The 18,449-nt window shown below is 48.6% G+C and overlaps 1 protein-coding gene across 3 annotated transcripts; it reads right to left on the bottom strand.

The window, feature by feature from the left end:
* Positions 1-830: 830 nt before the first annotated feature.
* IZUMO1R (IZUMO1 receptor, JUNO) lies at positions 831-3,255 on the bottom strand. Of its 3 annotated transcripts, none has more exons than XM_064575896.1 (4): positions 2,982-3,255; positions 2,051-2,272; positions 1,490-1,625; positions 831-1,384 (listed from the first exon to the last, which is right to left on the bottom strand). In XM_064575896.1, the coding sequence occupies exons 1-4, from the start codon at positions 3,120-3,122 to the stop codon at positions 1,002-1,004; spliced, it is 882 nt and encodes a 293-aa protein (XP_064431966.1). In that variant the 5' UTR covers positions 3,123-3,255; the 3' UTR covers positions 831-1,001. The 3 variants fall into 3 exon arrangements, with proteins under 3 accessions (XP_064431966.1, XP_064431967.1, XP_045748666.1); XM_064575897.1 differs by having other exon boundaries at positions 1,490-1,606; positions 2,062-2,272; XM_045892710.2 differs by having other exon boundaries at positions 2,084-2,272.
* Positions 3,256-18,449: the final 15,194 nt, after the last annotated feature.

Below are 18,449 nucleotides of genomic sequence, written 5' to 3'. Positions count from 1 at the left end.
TTCCTTTTTCTTTTTTAAGTTAAAATCATGGAGTCCAACTCCCTTGTTCCTCTGAGGGGAGAGGGAAGCATAGACAGTCTTAAATGAAGGCCAATGGACTTGCCAAAAGTCACATAGAAAGTGGTAAAACCGGATTAGAGTTTGGCTTCCAGAATTCCAGAGCTGTGTGTTGTGATTCTGGGGTTAAAAGAACAGGAAATGGGGCGCCTGGGTGGCTCAGTCCGTTAAGCATCTGCCCTGGGTCATGATCCCAGAGTCTTGGGAATCAAACCCCCGCATCAGGCTCCCTGCTCAGCGGGGAGTCTGCTTCTCCCTCTCCTTCTGCCCATCCCCCCGCCCCACCGGCCGCTGCTTGTGCTCTCTCAAAAAAAAAAAAAAAAAAGAACTGGAAATGCCTAAAGCAGTTGAGGGGCTTCAATCTTGTATCCAAAATAAAACCGATGGTCTGGGTGGTCCTTACCCTGCCTTTGGGTCTTCTGTATGGCATACCGCTTATGGAGGGGGGGAGGCGGTGTTGAAAGTCTTCCCACCAGGAGGTGTTGTGAGGATGTAACGAGAGGTCCTGGCACATGTGAAGAAGCTAATTGTTATGAGTTAAAAGTGGCAACCAACTTCGAGACTTCAGTGCGGCCGGCGGACTGGCTCCCTCTTTGTGCAGCCTGATTCCCTGACCATAGAGCTAGGACAGAGTGGGTCACACAGAGGGGAAAAGTCAACTGCTGTTTTATTGGAGGCACCATCGTGGGAAGGGAGGCCAGGGCTGTGACCACCAGCTCTGCCACGGAAGGAGGTGGGCACGCACTGGATGAGAAGGGCCTGGAGTCCCACATCGGAGTCCCACCGGCCATAAAGGCGGAAGGGGGCAGGTCACGTTGGCGCTCCCAGCCCCTGGCCGCCTTCCAGGCAGAGGAAGGCAGAACAGAGCAGAGGGGGGTGGGGTGGAGGCCTTGAACTGAATGTTCACGGCTCGGGTACCAGCATCTGCAGCCTCAGTGTCTCCCCTACCCCCCAGCCCGTGCTGCTCCATTTGAAGGACCCAAGAAAGGGGGCTGCTGTGGCCCAGCCTGACCCACAGCTGGGGGAGCCCAGGACTGTGGGTGGGAGGAGAAGGGGCTTTGGGATAGGAACGACAGGAGCAGGGAGAAGGCCATGAGCGTGTAGGAGGCTTCCCAGGACAGGGCCGTGCTGGCAAAGAGGCGGGCCACAGCCACATTGGGGTTGCACTGAGCAGGCTCAAACCACTTCTGCAGGCACTGTCCGCTGCCCCGGTGCTCGGGGCTCGCCTTGAAGGAGCGGCTCCAGATCTTCTCACACAGGTCAGCTGGGGTCGGAAAGTAATGGGGGAAAGGGCGGCAGGCAGCCCTTGCAGGGCAGCGGTTCTTCCCTGGGGGGGGATGGAGGCACACCCTTACCTCCCCATCCTTTGCCTCGGGGAGCAGAGGGAGCTTGCGCTTGCCCCCAGGTGGGGTCCCTGCCGAGCACCACTCACCCCCACTGTGGTCCCAGCTGCCATGCCAGTTGGACTTGCAAGTGTAAGACGTACGGCAGTCTTCCCACCACTGCTCACAGTCCTCCTGGCACAGGGGCGCATCCAGAATTCGCTCTCCTGGCCCGCCCGAGGCCATCTGGGTACAGGCATGGCAGGAGACAAGAATGCTAATAGCAATCATTTGAAGGTCGTCAATAGCGACGAGGGTACTTGGGCCAGGTACCCTCTGAATAGATTCTCTCATGGAGTCTGTAAGCATTGCTTTACCCAGGAGAACAAGGAGGCTCAGAGGCTCAATTGTTTGGCCCAGGCTACACGCTTCCTGCATCCAGAAGAACGGGATTGCAGTAGTCCCTCACCCTACAGTCCTCATCTCTTGCCCGCTACGCCGTTCTGCAGGGCCCGAGGTGGCTTCCTCTCTGACCTTTTCCCCAACCCGGCCTCTGACTCTGCTCTTGTCTGTAGGCCTCTGACTCTGCTCTTGTCTGTAGGGGGATAGCGCGGACTGCTCCTGCCAGCATCGCAGGGCTCAGGCCCTTAGTAACAGGGCACTGCGCGGACATGCCTCCCGCCTCCCCAGCCCAGCCTTCTGACCTTCCGGATCCAAGGCCCCAGGTTCGGGGAGCACTCGTAGAAGCAGACGGCCTGGAGGAAGTGCTTCTCGCAGCCTGGCATCATCACCCCACAGTGGAGCAAGCTAAAGTTGTAGAGCAGGGACACGTCTAGGTGGGCTTCCCAGCTGGTGCCTGCCGTGCAGCAGGCGTTGTCTTGCCAGGGGAGGCACTGAAGGCCGATGAAGAAGGAAAAGGCATGGGGTTGGCTAAGATGCAGGAGACCGAGGAGGACCTGGGCAAGTGGGATAGCTTCAAGCCGATCATACTCATACAGAAGAAATGCTGAGAATGTGTCAGAATCCCCAGCCAAAGGGCCCCGCATGCTGATCTCCCCATCACAGGCTGCTGCAGTCCTCTAGAAACAGGACTTGCAGGGTCTCGGCTCCCGGGGGGTGGCAGAGGAGCCCCACGAACCCCAGGGGGATGTGGAGCACTAAGAAGCGCTCACAGGGAAAGGCCAGCTCCACAACCCCTCCCTGCCTCCCCCGCGCCCACCCTCTCCCCCATCAACTGCCTTTAGGGCTTGGGGAGGGGTTGCCTAAATCCTAGGTCTCCCCAGTGCCTATTGGTAGGAAGAAGGCTAGAGGAGGAGGACCTTGTTTGCATCTATGCTGAACCAGGGCTGGGCCTCTGGGATCACCATCTGCCCCTGTTCCCCCAGGCTGGGCAGCTCAGAAATGGGAACTTTGAGGCACTCAATGGCTATGATCTCAAAAGGCCACAGTGTCCCTCCAGTGGCCTTGGCCTCAGTGCCAATGTAAGGAACCACATGAGTCAGGGTTGATGGTGGCTCAGAAACCGTCATGGAATTTGTGTCCCTTCCCTGATCTGCCAAAGCAGCCTCACTCCCACCCCCAGGCAAGGTCCGGCCTCCGTACCTCCTCGTAGAGCTTGTCTTCTGGGCCAGGCTCTTGCTTGTGGTGTTTGGTGTTCATGCAGACATTGAGCAGCTCGTCCCCAGCCCAGGTGGGCGGCGTGACTGTCCACAGCCCTAACAGGAGCTGCCACCACCGTTCCATGGCCGACTGCAGACAGGAGCCCCGCCTGCCTGTGCAATAGATGGGACAGGCACTCCATGCCCTCCACCATCCCAAGGAGTGAGGATGGGTTTCAGGGCTCTTTCAAGTGACCATGACCCTCTGGCTGCTTGTAGGACCTCTATCGGAGGTGGCATCATAAAATGTCAGGGCAGGTGGAACACACCTTAGCATTCTGACACCCACCCCCAAAAATGGACTCCCGGGAAGAGACCAGCCCTAAGGTGAGGGAGGGTCAGCGTGGAATGGCTCCAGCCTGGGAACTTATCCTGGCGCATCCCCCTGGGAGGCAGACGTTCCAACCCCGTGACATGTGGGCTTGGAAGTCAGAGCACTGATCCTGGATGAGTAACAGAGCAAATGCTCCATAACCAGATTCTACAGGGCGCAGAGGGCATGGTGGGATGGGGTGGTGGGACAGGTGCATCCTTATGCCATCGACGGCCAGCCCTGATGGAGCCCTGATGGAGCTACTGCGTCCATGCAGCCCTCCACCCCAAGCAGCTGGTCCTCCCCAGGGAGCAGTAGCTCTGCTTCCAGCAGCCCCAACCCATCTCCGACGCTCCGACCCTCCGAGCGCGAGCCGCGGGACGCAGAGCCCAGGGGGTGCGTGCCCACACAGAGTCAGCTGGGCCGGCCTTGCACACCCACAGCCCGCTCCTTAGCGCGGGAGCGCGGAGCCTGGCTTGCTTTCCCCTTGCTGCTTGTTGAGCGCTGTGTTTCCCACTCAGTTCCAGGTAGTACTGGTAATGCAAGGGAGGGGAACGAGAGACTAAAAAGAAGAAAGGCAGAAGAGCACCCTGTATCCAGTGCCCAACGCCTTGGGAAACAGGGCTCCCTCAGCCTTCACGCCCCCAGGAGCCCCTGGCTCCCATAGTCCCCTGGGCCTTGCAGGAAGGCCCCCGTGGCCCATCTCAGTGAAACTGAAAACCCCTGGCCTCACCTGAGTTTAGAGCGGCCAGTGTGCTGGGGATGGAGACCCCGGCCTCACGTTCCAAGCCCACCCTCAAGCCCAAACCTGCAGCTGCCCCCGCTCCCGTGTCAGGCCCAGCTGTGGCCATCCGGTATCTTTAAAGAAGCTGCTGTAACAGGGGAACAGAGGAAAGATGCTGCCCCTTCTAGTGCTTTCCGAATACTTACTTTCAAAGCAGGAGCCGCTCCCTCCCACTTCCAGAGATGGGAGGCTGCCATCTTGCCCATTTATTGCCCCCTCCACTCCCCAGCCGCCCAGGTGTGGGCACAGAGCTCCAGGTGGCGCCAGTTCAAGGGCATCCATCTCACCCAGGTCGAGGGGCCTCCTGTGGCTGGAGCTGGAGGCTTCCACTTCCTCAGAGAAGCAGAGACCCGGGAGCGGGAAGGATCCTGAGCTCTGGTCAGCGGCTGACTTCTGCCCTTTGCTCTGCCCCGGGCCAGCTGGATGACCTGGAGAACGTGGCCCACTCTCCAAGTTGGCCTCTTTATAGTATAAAGGGCTGTTTCATAACAGGGATGGCTGGGGGAAAGAAATGAAAGAAAATTCACAGAAAGGACTTGGCATCGTGCCTGGCACAAAGTAAGTCTTTTGGCTTTAATTCTTTTCCTTTATTCTGTGAAGCCTTTGTCTCTGGGTCCCTGCCCCGGTCTGCCGGCCTCTCCACCTGCCCCTTCCTCGGCTAAGACGCCTGGGATGCACCACCTGGTGGCTCGAGAGACAGCAACCTCTGTCAGCGCACAGGAGCTAAGGTTCCTGCTGGGGAACAGACACAGTGACCCAGAGATAAAGCAGGGCCTTGGAGACCCAAGAATTTAAATGCGTGACCAAAGCCCAAACCAACAAAACCAAAACAGTCCCCCCAACAGCCCACAAAACGATCTCCCTGAGCATACAGAGGCCCCTGTCCCGTGAAATATTCTGCAAGTGTCCTCGGCAGTGATCATGTGCACAAGAAAGTCCTTCTCAACCAGAAGAGGCTGGGACACTCGAACAGGACTCTTGGGAGAGGCCCAAAGATGATGAAAACGCTGGAAAAGGAGCCCCTCTCCTTGCCTGTTTCCTAAAACAAGTCCCCTCTCCGAGGGACAAGCAGCCAAAGTGACTGAAGTGTTACCAATACCTAGGAAATTAGAACAATAAGAGCATTTTTATACTCGAAGCACACAAAGCCCACTCTGGGTTGCTCAGCTCCGTAGCTGATGTGCAGACGTGAGTTAGTCATCACGCCGGAAAATGGAGTTCTCCGCCCGGTGATCACCACCGCGGCGGGCTGAGCGCCACGAAGGACCCAGCCTGCGCTCCATGGTCTGACTCACCCCTAGAAACGACCCCCAGCCTGAGCGCCCTCCCCGATTTCACTGTGGGGAGCCTGAGGCTCAGCTGGGGGAGGGGCAGAGCTTCATATCTGATGCCTGAGGGCCACCTGAGTGGGTTCCCTCCAAGACTGAAGGGGTAGATGCGGTCTGGGTCTCAAGTGAGGTCTGTTTTTCAGAAAGTCAAAGGCCAGAATCAGACGGTGTGCTGGGAGGCATGTGTGTCTAGCTTTATTTGGGAGCAGTGATGATTATTGGCCCAGCCTCCCATGTCTTTTTTTTCTTTAATTTTTAAAGATTTATTTGAGAGAGAGAGAGACTGAGTGGGAGCAGGGGCAGAGGGAAAAGCAGGCTTCCCGCTGAGCAGGGAGCCCGAAGTGGGGCTCGATCCCAGGACCCTGGGATCATGACCTGAGCTGAAGGCAGCCGCTTAACCGACTGAGCCACGCAGGCGCCCCCAGGCTCCCATGTCCTTAAGCAGAGTTGGGAGTCCCCCTTTTAGGGTCCGATGCCAAACAGTCACTGCATTTCTGTGGCCAGGCGCAACCCCGTGGATGTGGCCTGCCCGCCCTGCTCGAGTCCTCACAAACACTCCCGAGGCGCCTAAGCCTCCCAAGGCCCTGGGCGTGACAGGGCGAAGCCTCCAGCACTGAGGCCCAGAATTATGGAAATGGAAAACAGGACGTTTGGGAAGAAGGTGGAGGAGGAGCTTGCTAACAGTCTCCAGCGCCAGGCTTGTAGGCAATGAGCTGAAGTTATAATCTGCGCAGGCGCCGGGGAGGGAGGGACCCCGGGGAGGGACCCCTGAGGCTGCCTCTCCCAGAACCATCAGGCCAACATGTGCTTCAGCCGAGAGGCAGTTTGCAGCCCTGAGGAAAACTCATTTTTGCTTTACTGTGATTGAGTCCTCCCGAGAAATCTGGTTTGCAACTGAAAGCTGATGAATTAAAGCTGGCTGAGGATGAAGAAGCCATTTGAAGCAGCTGACCCCAAAGAACTTTTGTTCTGAGAAACAGAGCACTGAAATTGACAAGAGCAGAGCTGCAGCGGGGCTCTGGGAGGGCTGAGGGGAGGGCTGGAGGCGGGGGGCGGGAGCAGCCCAGCCCCTGCAGGGAAGTAGCCGCTCTCCGGCTCTCCCCCCTGCTCTGCTTGGGGGGTGCCAAGTTGCCACAGCCCACTGAGTTCCCCACGAGTTCCAGAGCAGACCGAGAAGGCAAAGCATTCGTGCCAGGAGTCTCCTGGTGAGGACCTGAAGTCCGAGGCCAGTTGAAGGGGACACCAGTGACTCAGAGTTCTTCATGGGTCTTATGAGTCCTTCTTTTCGCCCCCAAATCTAGTGGCCATCCTTGCTCAACTCTTGATTGGTAGGTTTGTTGTTGATCCCTAGCCTGCCTTCCCTCCACAGCTGTTCCCTCACCAAACCGTTGATGTAACTTCCGAAATGGCTCTGGAATTCAAATTCTTCTCTCCCTGTTTCTCCCCAGTTTCGGGGGCCATGACTACCTCTTGCCTCAATTACTGCAACCACCTCCTCACTGGCTCCTGTGTCCCTTGCTAGAACGTTCTCCAAGCAGCCAGAATGATCTAAATTTCCCCGTATTTTATTATGAACATTTTCAAACATAAGGAAAAGTTGAGAGAATTTTACAATGAGCCCCCTATCCCCACCACTTCGGTTTACCATTACCATTTTACTGTATTTTCATTGTCCCACATCTAGCCAGCCTTCCAGCCTTCTAGTTACCCACCAGGCTTCTTTTCCGTCATGCATTTCCAAGTAAATCACAGACCTCAGTATACTTCCTCCTAATCTGTGCATCCTTACCATTAACCAAGTTCAATATTTGCCTGCAGGTGTTTCCCCCCTCCCTTTCGAATGATCTTTTTAAAAGGTAAAGGTGGTTAGGATACTCCCATGTTTTTTTATTTTTATTTTATTTTTATTTTTTAAAGATTTTATTTATTTATTTGACAGAGACAGCGAGAGAAGGAACACAAGCAGGGGGAGTGGGAGAGGGAGAAGCAGGCCTCCCGCCGAGCAGGGAGCCCGATGCGGGGCTCGATCCCAGGACCCTGGGACCATGACCTGAGCCAAGGCAGTTGCTTAACAACTGAGCCACCTAGGCGCCCTCCCATGTTTTTTTAAAAAGCCTTCTGGGCTTAACATAAGTCCCAAATCCTTAACCTGCCGCAAGGACCCTGTTTCATTAGGTCGCTGTTTACTTTCCCTGCTAATCTGTTGTGTGTCTGTCGGCAGGCGCTCCTCATGCTGACATCGTGACTGCCCTGTGCCCTCACTCTGCCCGGCGGTTCTCTCCGAGCGCACGCTCTGGGGCTGCTACCTCCTCCTGACCCGTCAGCTCAGAGGACGATGGCTTCTCAGGGAACTTTTGTGCCCCGCCCCGCCCGCCCAGGATTGGTGAGTTGTTCTCTCCGGGTCTTACGCGGGCCCCTGCTGTGGGACTTACCGCCCGTCCTTGTGAATGGCTGCTTCAGCTCGGGGCAGGCGCAGTACTGCTCACGCACCAAACACGGTGCCTGGCCCAGAGTGGCCAGCCAGCACGTGTTTGTGGGGCAAGTGAGCGGGAAATACCTGAGTAGAATAGACGCGCATTTCTTTTTTTTTAAGATTTATTTAGGGGCGCCTGGGTAGCTCAGTTGGTTAAGCGACTGCCTTCGGCTCAGGTCATGATCCCGGGGTCCTGGGATCGAGTCCCGCATCCGGCTCCCTGCTCGGCAGGGAGTCTGTTTCTCCCTCTGACCCTCCCGACCCTCCCCCCTCTCATGTGCTCTCTCTCTCATTCTCTCTGTCTCAAATAAATAAATAAATCTTTAAAAAAAAAAGATTTATTTATTTATTAGAGAGAGAGAGAGAGCGCAGGCCCTTGCACACAAGTGCACGAGGAGAAGCAGAGGGAGAGAAACTCCAGCAGACCCCCCCACTGAGTGCCCCGGCGCTCAGTCTCACGACCCTGAGATCACAGCCTGAGCCGAAACCAAGAGCAGGATGCTTAACCGACTGAGCCACCCAAGCGCCCCTAAAACTGCATTTTTTATACACACTGTTTTAATTCACATGCTTCCCCAGTTTAACCTGACTTATTCTCTCTCCTTGCCCCTCCCCCTTCTCTCCCCCCTTTATTCCATCCTCACCGATGCTTCCCCCCCTGGAGTTAGAAAGAACCTCTCATTTTCTGTTCCCTGTCCTCTCTCCTCACCCTCCTCCTCTCTCTCCCCTCCTTCTCCGCTCCGCCTTCCCTCACCCTTCAATTTTCTCCCTAACCCTCAGACTTTCACATGGGATCATCTCAGTTTCTGGTGATTTCTGTGAGATTTCAGTGTGTAAATGCTGGGGCTTTCATTACCCCTTGAAGAGACCACTTTTTCAGTCTCATCATAACAAAGGAAATGAGTGGGAAGCCTGTCAGGTGTTGAAGAGAGTCTAAGTAGGTAGAGAGAGAGAAAAACATCAAGGTCCTAAGGGGAAGAGATGAGCTGAAAACCAGAGAAGGTATGCCACAAAGAACAAATGTCTTTAGTTTCCTACTTATTTTTCTTCTCAGGCTGCTAGATTCTTCTCTCTTCTCTCTTCTCTCTTCAACACAGTTTCCCCATTGCCAGTGTCTCATTGTGACATTCAAACCAGGCTGGGTGTCCGGGAGACCGTGTTAATAAGTAACTGAGGTTTGCAGGCAGTTTGACAATGTGCAGCTGAGATCAACCCATTTTCTCTTTCAGTCCTCCCAACATCCCTCCCCGCAAATATCTCCTGACTCAAGAGTTTTGCCCCAGCTACAAACCTGTCTCTCTCTCTTCCCAGCCTTGCTTCCTAAAAGACCTGTGTATGTTCATTGTGGTTCCATGTGTCACCTCACATTCATTTATCAACCACTGGTATTCAGCTTGTACTCACCATCCCATAGAACCCACTCTTGCCAAATTCACTAGCAACCTCCAAATTGTTCTACGCAATGGGAAGGGTCATTCTGTATCATACTTGACCTCTTGGCTGCCTTTGACCAAGGTAATCCCTCCAGCCTTCTTGAAATTCACCTTTTCCTTGATTCCCAGGGCTCCACTCTGTCCTGGTTTCCCTCCAACATCTTGACTTGTTCCTTCTCTGTCTCCTTGGTAGGCTCCATTTCCTCCATCTGCCATTTAAGTGTTTTTTTGAACTCTGTTCTTGGGCCTCTTTTCTTTCTACACTGTGCATGATCTCCTATATGCAGATAATTTCTAAATCTTTCTCCAGTCCTGACCTGTAGAATGGCCGGTGTCTGTGTGTGTGTGTGTGTGTTGATCTATCTCCAGTAGTATTTTACTTGGATTTCCAACAGGCACCTTACCTTCAATATGACCCAGCTGTTCGCTCCCCATTCAATCTGCTTTTCTACGTTGGTTAATGGGACCTTTATTCTTCTAGTCATCCGGGTCATGGCCTCTTTTTTTTCTCCCCCACGTCGTACAAACACTTTAACATGACATGCAGAATTCTTCATGGCCTGGCACTTGGTTACTCTGGAAACTCCTCTTCTTCCCCTCCCCATCCTCACTCTATACACTTGCCGTACTGACATGCTTGCTGCTGTCTGAATTTGCCACTGCTCTGTACCTTTGCACCCACAGCTCCATCTGCCATGAATGTCTTTCCCTGAGTCTTCACTCAAGTTCTCATCCTCTGGGGCTCCCCTCAAGCATCGTCATCTCTAGGCAGGCTGCCTTTGCCCCTCCTTGGGTTCGGGTCCCTTCTGTGGACTCACATGGCTTTCTGTACTTCTTTTTAGTATTGCATTGATCACAAGGTGGTATAATCTTCTGCATATTTGCTTGCCTCCCCATGTAGATTCTGAGCTCCCTGAGGGTGAGGACTTTATCTTATCCTGCTCCTGCTGGCCCCTAGTTAATGGTCCATATACAAGCCTTTAAATGTTTGAATAAATGAGTGAGTGGTATGTGCCACATACCGACAATGCACAGGGGCCTGCGCCTACATGCAGAACCCAGTCTTTCTGAGCCCGTGGGCAGTGCTCTTTCTTCATGGTCCAATTTCCAGCACCCATCCCTTGAACGTTCCAGCACGCCTGCCTGGTATACTTAAAATTGAAAATTTGTTTGGAAAGGCCCAAACCTGTCAGCAGGTCCTTTCAGAGGATCTTTTACACTGGAACAAATTGACATGGTTATAATACATATGGTTTAGTGGCCCCGTCCAGCCATGGCTGTTTAGAGCATGTTTAGCACCACTGTGCCCCCCCTCCATTTCCCCCTCCCACCGTCTATTGGAGGTGAGCCAACGCTGGTGTTAGCCTTAAAATTGTAACCATCATCCTATCCCACCTGTGAGAGAAAGAGACAAGGTCCAGAACCCCAGCTAAACTGAACCAACTTTAATACTTTCAACATTCTGTGGTCACTTTTGCCTCAGATCTTCACACATGCTGTTCCCTTTCACTTGGGGCCTTGCCCCTTCCCTCAGCGCTCTTAGTACTTCCCTTAACAGACACCTTATTTTTTAGGTCTCAATTGGGAGCGGTCCACATTCAAGGGAGCCCCAGTCTAAGTTAGGTGTCCCTCCTGGTGCTGTCACAGCCCATGGGTGACCTCTACCATGATGCCACACTATCGTGGAATAGCCTGCTGACTCATATTTTCCCTACTGGTCTGAAAGCTCCTGGACTGGTAGAGACCGTGTCTGTCTCTGGCACACGGTAGACACTCAGTAGGTGTTTGTAGAATGAACAAGTAATTTTTTTGGTAAGAAGGATTCTCTCCTATGATTCATTTTTTACTAAGAAGCATAGCAGGACAAATTCTAGGAAGTCTAGAGATCAACCCATTTTCCCCCAAAACTAGTTTTTGTGTATGGTCAGAGTGATAAGAGTGATGTGTATGTGGTATACAAGCTTGTGGATTTCCACCTTTTTTTTTTTTTAATTGTTTTTCTGTCCCTCATTCACCTCCCACTTATTACTGAATGACCTGTGCTTGGAAGGTCTCTTCTTGCTCATCTTCTTGACTCCCCACAGCTCTGATAACCATGAGGCTTGGCAAATGTGGTTGGTGAATTCTTTTTCTCTTGGACATGTACACAATTTCAAGTTCAAAAATGGAATTGGGTCAGTTGTATATTTTCTTTGATTTATGAAATATCTTTCTAGATTTGTTTTTGTCTTTATGTCTTGGTCTTGATCTTACATTGAAAATGCCTGAGAAAATGCACAGAAGGGTTGGAAGGTCCATAATGTGTTTTGTTGTTTATAGAAAGAAAGTGGTAGAAAGCAAATCATTTTAAACTGGCAAATATTTGACTCCATAGGCCCTTGTACCTACAGATGAAAAGATGGAGATGGGAAAAATCAATTTTGCAAGAAACTGTGGGTAAATTGCCTTCTGGTAATGCAATGATTAAGCAGTTGCCATTTCTAGAAAAGTGAATTTTGTGATTCTTCCATGACCTCTTTTATAAACACTATAATATAACCCTGTGTGAAGCTCTTGAATGTATGATGTTTACTTAAGACTTAATTCTCTGGAAAATGTTAATGGTTGTGACTATTCAATTACTTCAGTTTACAAAACTATATTTTAATTTGCTAAGTGTCTGCTCACCCTTGAGTTGATGATTCTGTTGGTTTTTTACCAAAGCTTTTGGAATATCTGGTTGCTATGGATACTGGCGTTTAAGAGGAACCACTGAGTCATCTTACTGTATTGTCTGTACAGACAAAGCATTGCACACATCCACAGAAATGTAGAAATATCTCTGTCTTCTCTATCTCTCTGGCATGGTGGCTTCTTTGGATTCAGAAGTTTTCTGGACTTTCTACTGCAGGATGAATGGTCCCTTTGGGTAGAGTGAAGAGACACAAGCTACTACTGGTTATTCTGAGACCTGTGGCTTCCCCATTCTAGGAGGAAGGGGAAGTCAACTGAGGCTTCTCAAGCATTACTTTGTTCTAGGCCACATGGCACACTCTTGATAGACCTCATCTCATCGCCTTATATGCTAGTCAGGGGCAAAGATGTGTCCGTTTCAACACTGTATACTATATAGCTTGTATTGATTGATACAAATGACTGCTGATGAATGAGCAAATAACCCTGCTTAAGTATTATAAACCCATTTTACAGATGACCTCAGACAGGTTATACAAGTTGTTGGAGGTCTTCTCTCCTTACCCTCTACTATAAGATGTATTAGTAGTAGTTAACTTTATGTCACAGTATTTAAGTTACAGGATATCAAAGGAGAAGAGTGAATATCACCCAAGGATCTGAATCCTCTTCTGGGGAATGGATTAGCATATTTCTGGTTGTTTATGGGATAACTGTATCTTGTGGAAGTATGACTTTATTGTCTTTATGTGGAGATTATGGTTTAAGAGCTGCACAGGTGCCAAGTTGACAAGAGTAGACTGTAATTGTCAGTTTCGTATGTCAGCTTGTCTAGGTTAGTATCCCCTGTTATTCAGGAGCGCTAACCTAGATGTTGTTATGAGGATGTTTTTGTTTTTTTTTTAAAGATTTTATTTATTTATTTGAGACAGAGAGAATGAGAGAGACAGAGAGCACATGAGAGGGGGGAGGGTCAGAGGGAGAAGCAGACTCCCTGCCGAGCAGGGAGCCCTATGCGGGACTCGATCCAGGGACTCCAGGATCATGACCTGAGCTGAAGGCAGTCGCTTAACCAACTGAGCCACCCAGGAGCCCCATGAGGATGTTTTGTAGAACTTAATAAAGTCCATGAGTAATGGAAGGAATAAATAAGGATTTGAGTGTAGGTCTATCTAGCTTCAAAGTCTGTGTTTTCCTGTGTTACATTAAACAGGGAAAAAAAGGTCTGTTGAATTATTCCTTGGCACTTAAAATCTTATAATAAAATCTGCAAAGTACTGCATGCCTGTTAGGGCACTGGGCCATGGGTGTCACTCAGGTTATTACGCAGCAACCCTAAATACCATCACTCCATCTACTGTCATGGAGAACGGGGGGTCTAGAAAACCTCCATATTATGTTTAGCTCTTTCCCGCACCGTTTCCCAATGTATGTTCCCTGAAGCTCCAGTTTCCAAAATGACAGATTCTTTCCATGAACCAAAAATTGGGGAAATAGTCATGCTATCACCACCTCCTGAGGACTCAGTGCATATGCATGATATATTACAGACTTCAAGGAGTCCTCCAGTAAAGACATTTCTCGAACTCCTCTTAACCCAGCATTTCCAAACTCCTCTTAACCCAGCATTTCCAAACATATTTGACCACAGCAGCCCTAGTGTGTTTTATAACCATCAGCATGATGGTATGGGGGTTTTGCTGATCACACTTAGGGGAATCCTGGGCTGCTTTGTGGCACTAGGCATTGGTTTTACAGCAGCAACAGTGGGAAAGGTGCTCAGACCATATCAAGTTCCTGGGCCATGCATATTACTTAGATAATGTTTCGTCTATATATCACATTTTTCTAAAAGTCTTGTGTGGGCTAATTTCTCTTCAGAGGAGCCTCATTTTGCCCATAGGTTACATGTCAGATTCCAGTGAAAAACAATTCTTGCATCTTTTGGCAGAATAAGCCTGAGAATCTCTCAGTTCTTCTTTCATTTCTTATCTTGTGTGCCATTTTGATTTCCTCTCATTTCTTTTTTGTATATTTTTAAGTGCTTTTTAAAAATTTTTATTTATTTATTTTTTTCAAGTTATTTTCTAAGTGATTACCCTGGGGATTACAATTAACATCCTAAAGTTCTAACAATGTAGTTTGAATTGAAACCAACTTAACTTTTTTTTTTTTTAAGATTTTATTTATTTATTTGACAGAGACACAGCGTGAGAGGGAACACAAGCAGGGGGAGTGGGAGCGGGAGAGGGAGAAGCAGGCCTCCCGCCGAGCAGGGGGCCCGATGTGGGGCTTGATCCCAGGACCCTGGGATCATGACCTGAGCCGAAGGCAGACGCTTAATGACTGAGCCACCCAGGTGCCCCTGAAACCAACTTAACTTTAATAGCATACAAAAAGTCTGCTCCTGTATAACTCCACGCCCCTCTTTATGTTGTTTTTGTCACAAATTACATGTTTATGCATTGGTGCCTGTTAACATAAATTTATAATTATTGTTTTATGCATTCATATTTTATTTTTTATTTTATCTTTTTAAAGATTTTATTTATATAAATGAGAGAGAGTGAAAGCGAGTGAGCAAGAGCAGGTGTGGGGAGGGGCAGAGGGAGAAGCAGACTCCCTGCTGAGCAGGGAGCCTGACATGGGGCTCCATCCCAGGACCTTGGAGATCATGATCTGAGCTGAAGGCAGCTGCTTAACCAACTGAGCCACCCAGGAGTCCCTATGCATTCTTATTTTAAATCATATAGGAAAAGAAAGAGGAATTATAAGCCAAAAAAATACAATAATACTGGTTTTCATATTTGCCTATGTAGTTACCTTTAGTGATGTTATTTCTTTACATGGTTTTGAGTTACTGTCTGGTGTTTTTTCATTTCATCCTAAAAGACTCTCTTTAGTATACCCTGTAAGGCAGGCCAGCTAGCAATAAAATCCCTCAGCTCTTGTTTATCTGTGAATATCTTAATTTCTCTTTCATTTGGGAGGATACTTTTTCCAGGTATAGACTTACTGGTTGAGAGAGTTTTTTTTTTTCTCAGTACTTTAAATATGTCACCCCACTGTCCTCTGGCTTCCATGGTTTTTGATGAGAAATAAGTTGATATTATATTGAGGATCGCTTGTACCTGACTAGTTGCTTCTCTGTTGCTGCTTTCAAGATTGTCTTTGTCTTTTGACAATTTAATTACAATGTATCTCAGTGTGGTTACCTTTGAATTTATCTTACTGGAGTTCATTGAACTTTTTGGAGGTGTAGATTCATGTCTTTCATCAAATTTGGGACATTGGGGACATTATTTCTTCAAATATTTTTTCTGCCTCTTTCTCTCTTTCCTCTCCTTTCTGAGATTCTCATAATGTGTATGTTGGTACATTTGATGATGTTCCACATGTCCCTTCAGCTCTGTTCACTTTTTTCTTCTCTTCAGACTGGATAATTTTAATAGAACTATCTCCAAGTTACTGGTTGTTTTGCCTGTCAGATCTTCTGTTGAACCCCTCTAGTGAATTTTTCATTTTAGCTGTAGTACTTTTCCACTCCAGAATTTTTATTTGTTTCCTTTTATTGTTGATTGATACTCTCTATTTGTTAAGATATCATTCCTCTGGTTTCCTTTAGTTCTTTGAGCATGTTTAAGACAGTTGTTTAAAGTCTGTCTGGTAACTGTAGTATCTGGGCTTCCTCAAGGACAGTTTCTGTCCATTTATTTTCTTTTTCCTGTGAATTGGCCAGTTTTCTGTTTCTTGGCATGCTCCTAATTTTTTGTTGAAAATCTGACACTTTAAATATTATAATGTGGGGGCGCCTGGGTGGCTCAGTTGGTTAAGCGACTGCCTTCGGCTCAGGTCATGATCCTGGAGTCCCGGGATCGAGTCCCGCATCGGGCTCCCTGCTCGGCAGGGAGTCTGCTTCTCCCTCTGACCTTCCCCCCTCTCATGTGCTCTCTCTCTCTCTCTCACTCTCTCAAATAAATGAATAAATAAAATCTTTAAAAAATATATTATAATGTGATAACTCTAGAAATCATATTCTCCCCCCTTTCCATGATTTGCTGTTGTTGCTTATTGTGAGCTGCAATCATCCACTTATTTAGTGACTTTTCCAAATGATTTTGCACAGTGTATTTCTTGTCATGTGTGCTCATGCCTTCCATTATCTGGCAGTGACCTGAGAGATATTTCTTTAAATGCCCTGGAGCCAAGAAGAAAACACTTGATTGTAGCCAAAAGGCCGAGAAGCGATTGCCAAAAAGAAAACAAAACAGAAAATACTTTATGGTATTGGCAGTCTTTGTAGATTGTTTCTGAACTAGAGCCCTCAGTGCTTAGTCAGACCATCTACAACTGTCTTAACCTTTACCTCCTGTTACATGGAGCCCAAAGATCAACCAGAGGTATAAGCATAGGATCACCTCAGGCTTTTTCTGAGTATGAATTCAGACTTGGGCATGCACATGGGCCTCCAGACTCCCTGGCATACCCGGGAGCCATCTTCCTCCTTAGACTCCTCTTTTCCAAGCTTTTTGGTCTGTCAGTTGCTTGTTCCATTCTCCATCCCTTCCCCAGGTGACTGTTGCTAGTATAATGCTTTTAAATCCTTTGACAAATGCTGTCCAGAAGATCATTCTATCCCTGAGAAAATTCCAAGAAGATCAAAACAAAGGCAGCCTCTGAGCCACTCACTTAGGGAACCACCTGACAGTTCTTTGATAACAAAGTTTGAATTGCCCCTCTGGCATTAGCAAGCTGCACTACCAAGAATGTGAGTCATCATCACCATGGCCACTGGCCAAGTTAGGGAATGGGGGATGGTAGGTGGGTAAGAAAAATGCCACATGCTCTTACTAAAATTTAGCAGCTGCTGCTTCATTAAGCATTCCCCTTGTTGTTGCAAGTCTTTTTTTTTTTTTTTTTTACATTCCTGATTCTGAATGTTTTTGCCAGCTTAATGTTTTCTTCAGTGGAGGGATAGATACTTGGAGCTCGCTACTCCACTAATTTTGGTGACACCTGTCCTCCAATACCTAACACATATGGAAGCAGAGATGCTCTTGTTGGAGCAGGGATAGAACACCTGGAGTTTCACTCTTGCAGGTAGCTATTCCACATTATCCCTCCTCATATTACCTGAGGGCTTTGTGGCACACAATTTAAAACCACCAGTAGAGAGGATAGAGCATGAACTTTTGGGCTACACAGCCCCGCCTGCCTGCCTGCTTGCATGTTTTTTCATTTTATTTATGCATTTATTTATTCATTGCCCAATAAATATTTATTGAAAAGCACGTGCTAGGCACAGGTTTGAACCTTGGCCCCATGGTTTATTAGCTGTGTGACTTTGACTTATTCTCAGCAAAATGTGTTTCTTCCCTGGTGGGAGGACTAAACACAGCCTGGCTTCAAAAGTGGCTATTAATGACTGGGTTTATTACTGAACAGGCTTCCAGTAGTTTCCACTCCCACTGCTGTAACATGTTTAAAATCATATCATTCAAGTCAGCAAAGAAAACTGAATATGCTTTAAATTTTCTCGAAGGCCAAACACTTCATCCATTATACAGATAGTGTAATGGCTAAGAGTGGAGGCTTTGGAGCAAGACTGCCTACATCCAAATCCCAGTTCTCCCTCATATCTGTGGGGTGACAGTGCGTAAGTTGCTTAATTTCTTTATGCCTCGGCTTTCTTATCTGAAAAATAAGCATATTAATAGTACCTAGCTCATCATACTCTTATGATGTATAAATAAGATTATTTAAAATGTTTGGAACATTGTTTGACATACAAAAAGCTCTCAATAAGTGTTGCCTATTATTATCATTTTCATCATTTTTGTTTAAATGGTGCTCTAGATAGCATTTCCAGAGCTCTGGGGAGTGGATGAGGAAAGCTCGGGCAAATTATAAGAAATCAGACCTTTGCAGGGTGTGGGTAAGAGAGAGAAAAAGAGGAAAGAGCATCTAGAAGGTGAACCCTTCATGGATTCATTTAGCTCTCACCATAAAGCAGGGGGATTGTGTTCATATCCTTGGGTCTTTCCCTGCCTTCTTTCTAGGGCTATAGCAGGTACACAATCATGATTGTGGAATGAGCAAATAAATGAATGAATGAGAAGTGAATCACTGCATAAGTGAATCATTGATAATGGAATGAACCAGAGTCATGTTCCTTTTCACAGTCTTTGACACTCAGTTTATCATACTTCACCCAGACACATAGGTCTACTTATTTTAGTCTCTTTCAAATTAAGAATATGGGTAGTCATGGTACACTGTCCCCTCCTTCCTCCCATGCCCACGAAAAAGAGGATTCTCATCTTGTGGCTGTGCTTTCTGGGGTTTGTGATTCTGTCCCAGATCCTCTGTGCTTCATAGGTCTGCCCCTTCACTTCCCTTCTCCAGGAG

Source organism: Mirounga angustirostris, unplaced genomic scaffold, assembly GCF_029215605.1.
Source record: "Mirounga angustirostris isolate CCGP_5_RB_7025 unplaced genomic scaffold, mMirAng1.0.hap1 SCAF_13, whole genome shotgun sequence".
Classification (NCBI taxonomy): Eukaryota; Metazoa; Chordata; class Mammalia; order Carnivora; family Phocidae; genus Mirounga; species Mirounga angustirostris.
This window is presented reverse-complemented; position numbering and strand designations above follow the sequence as displayed.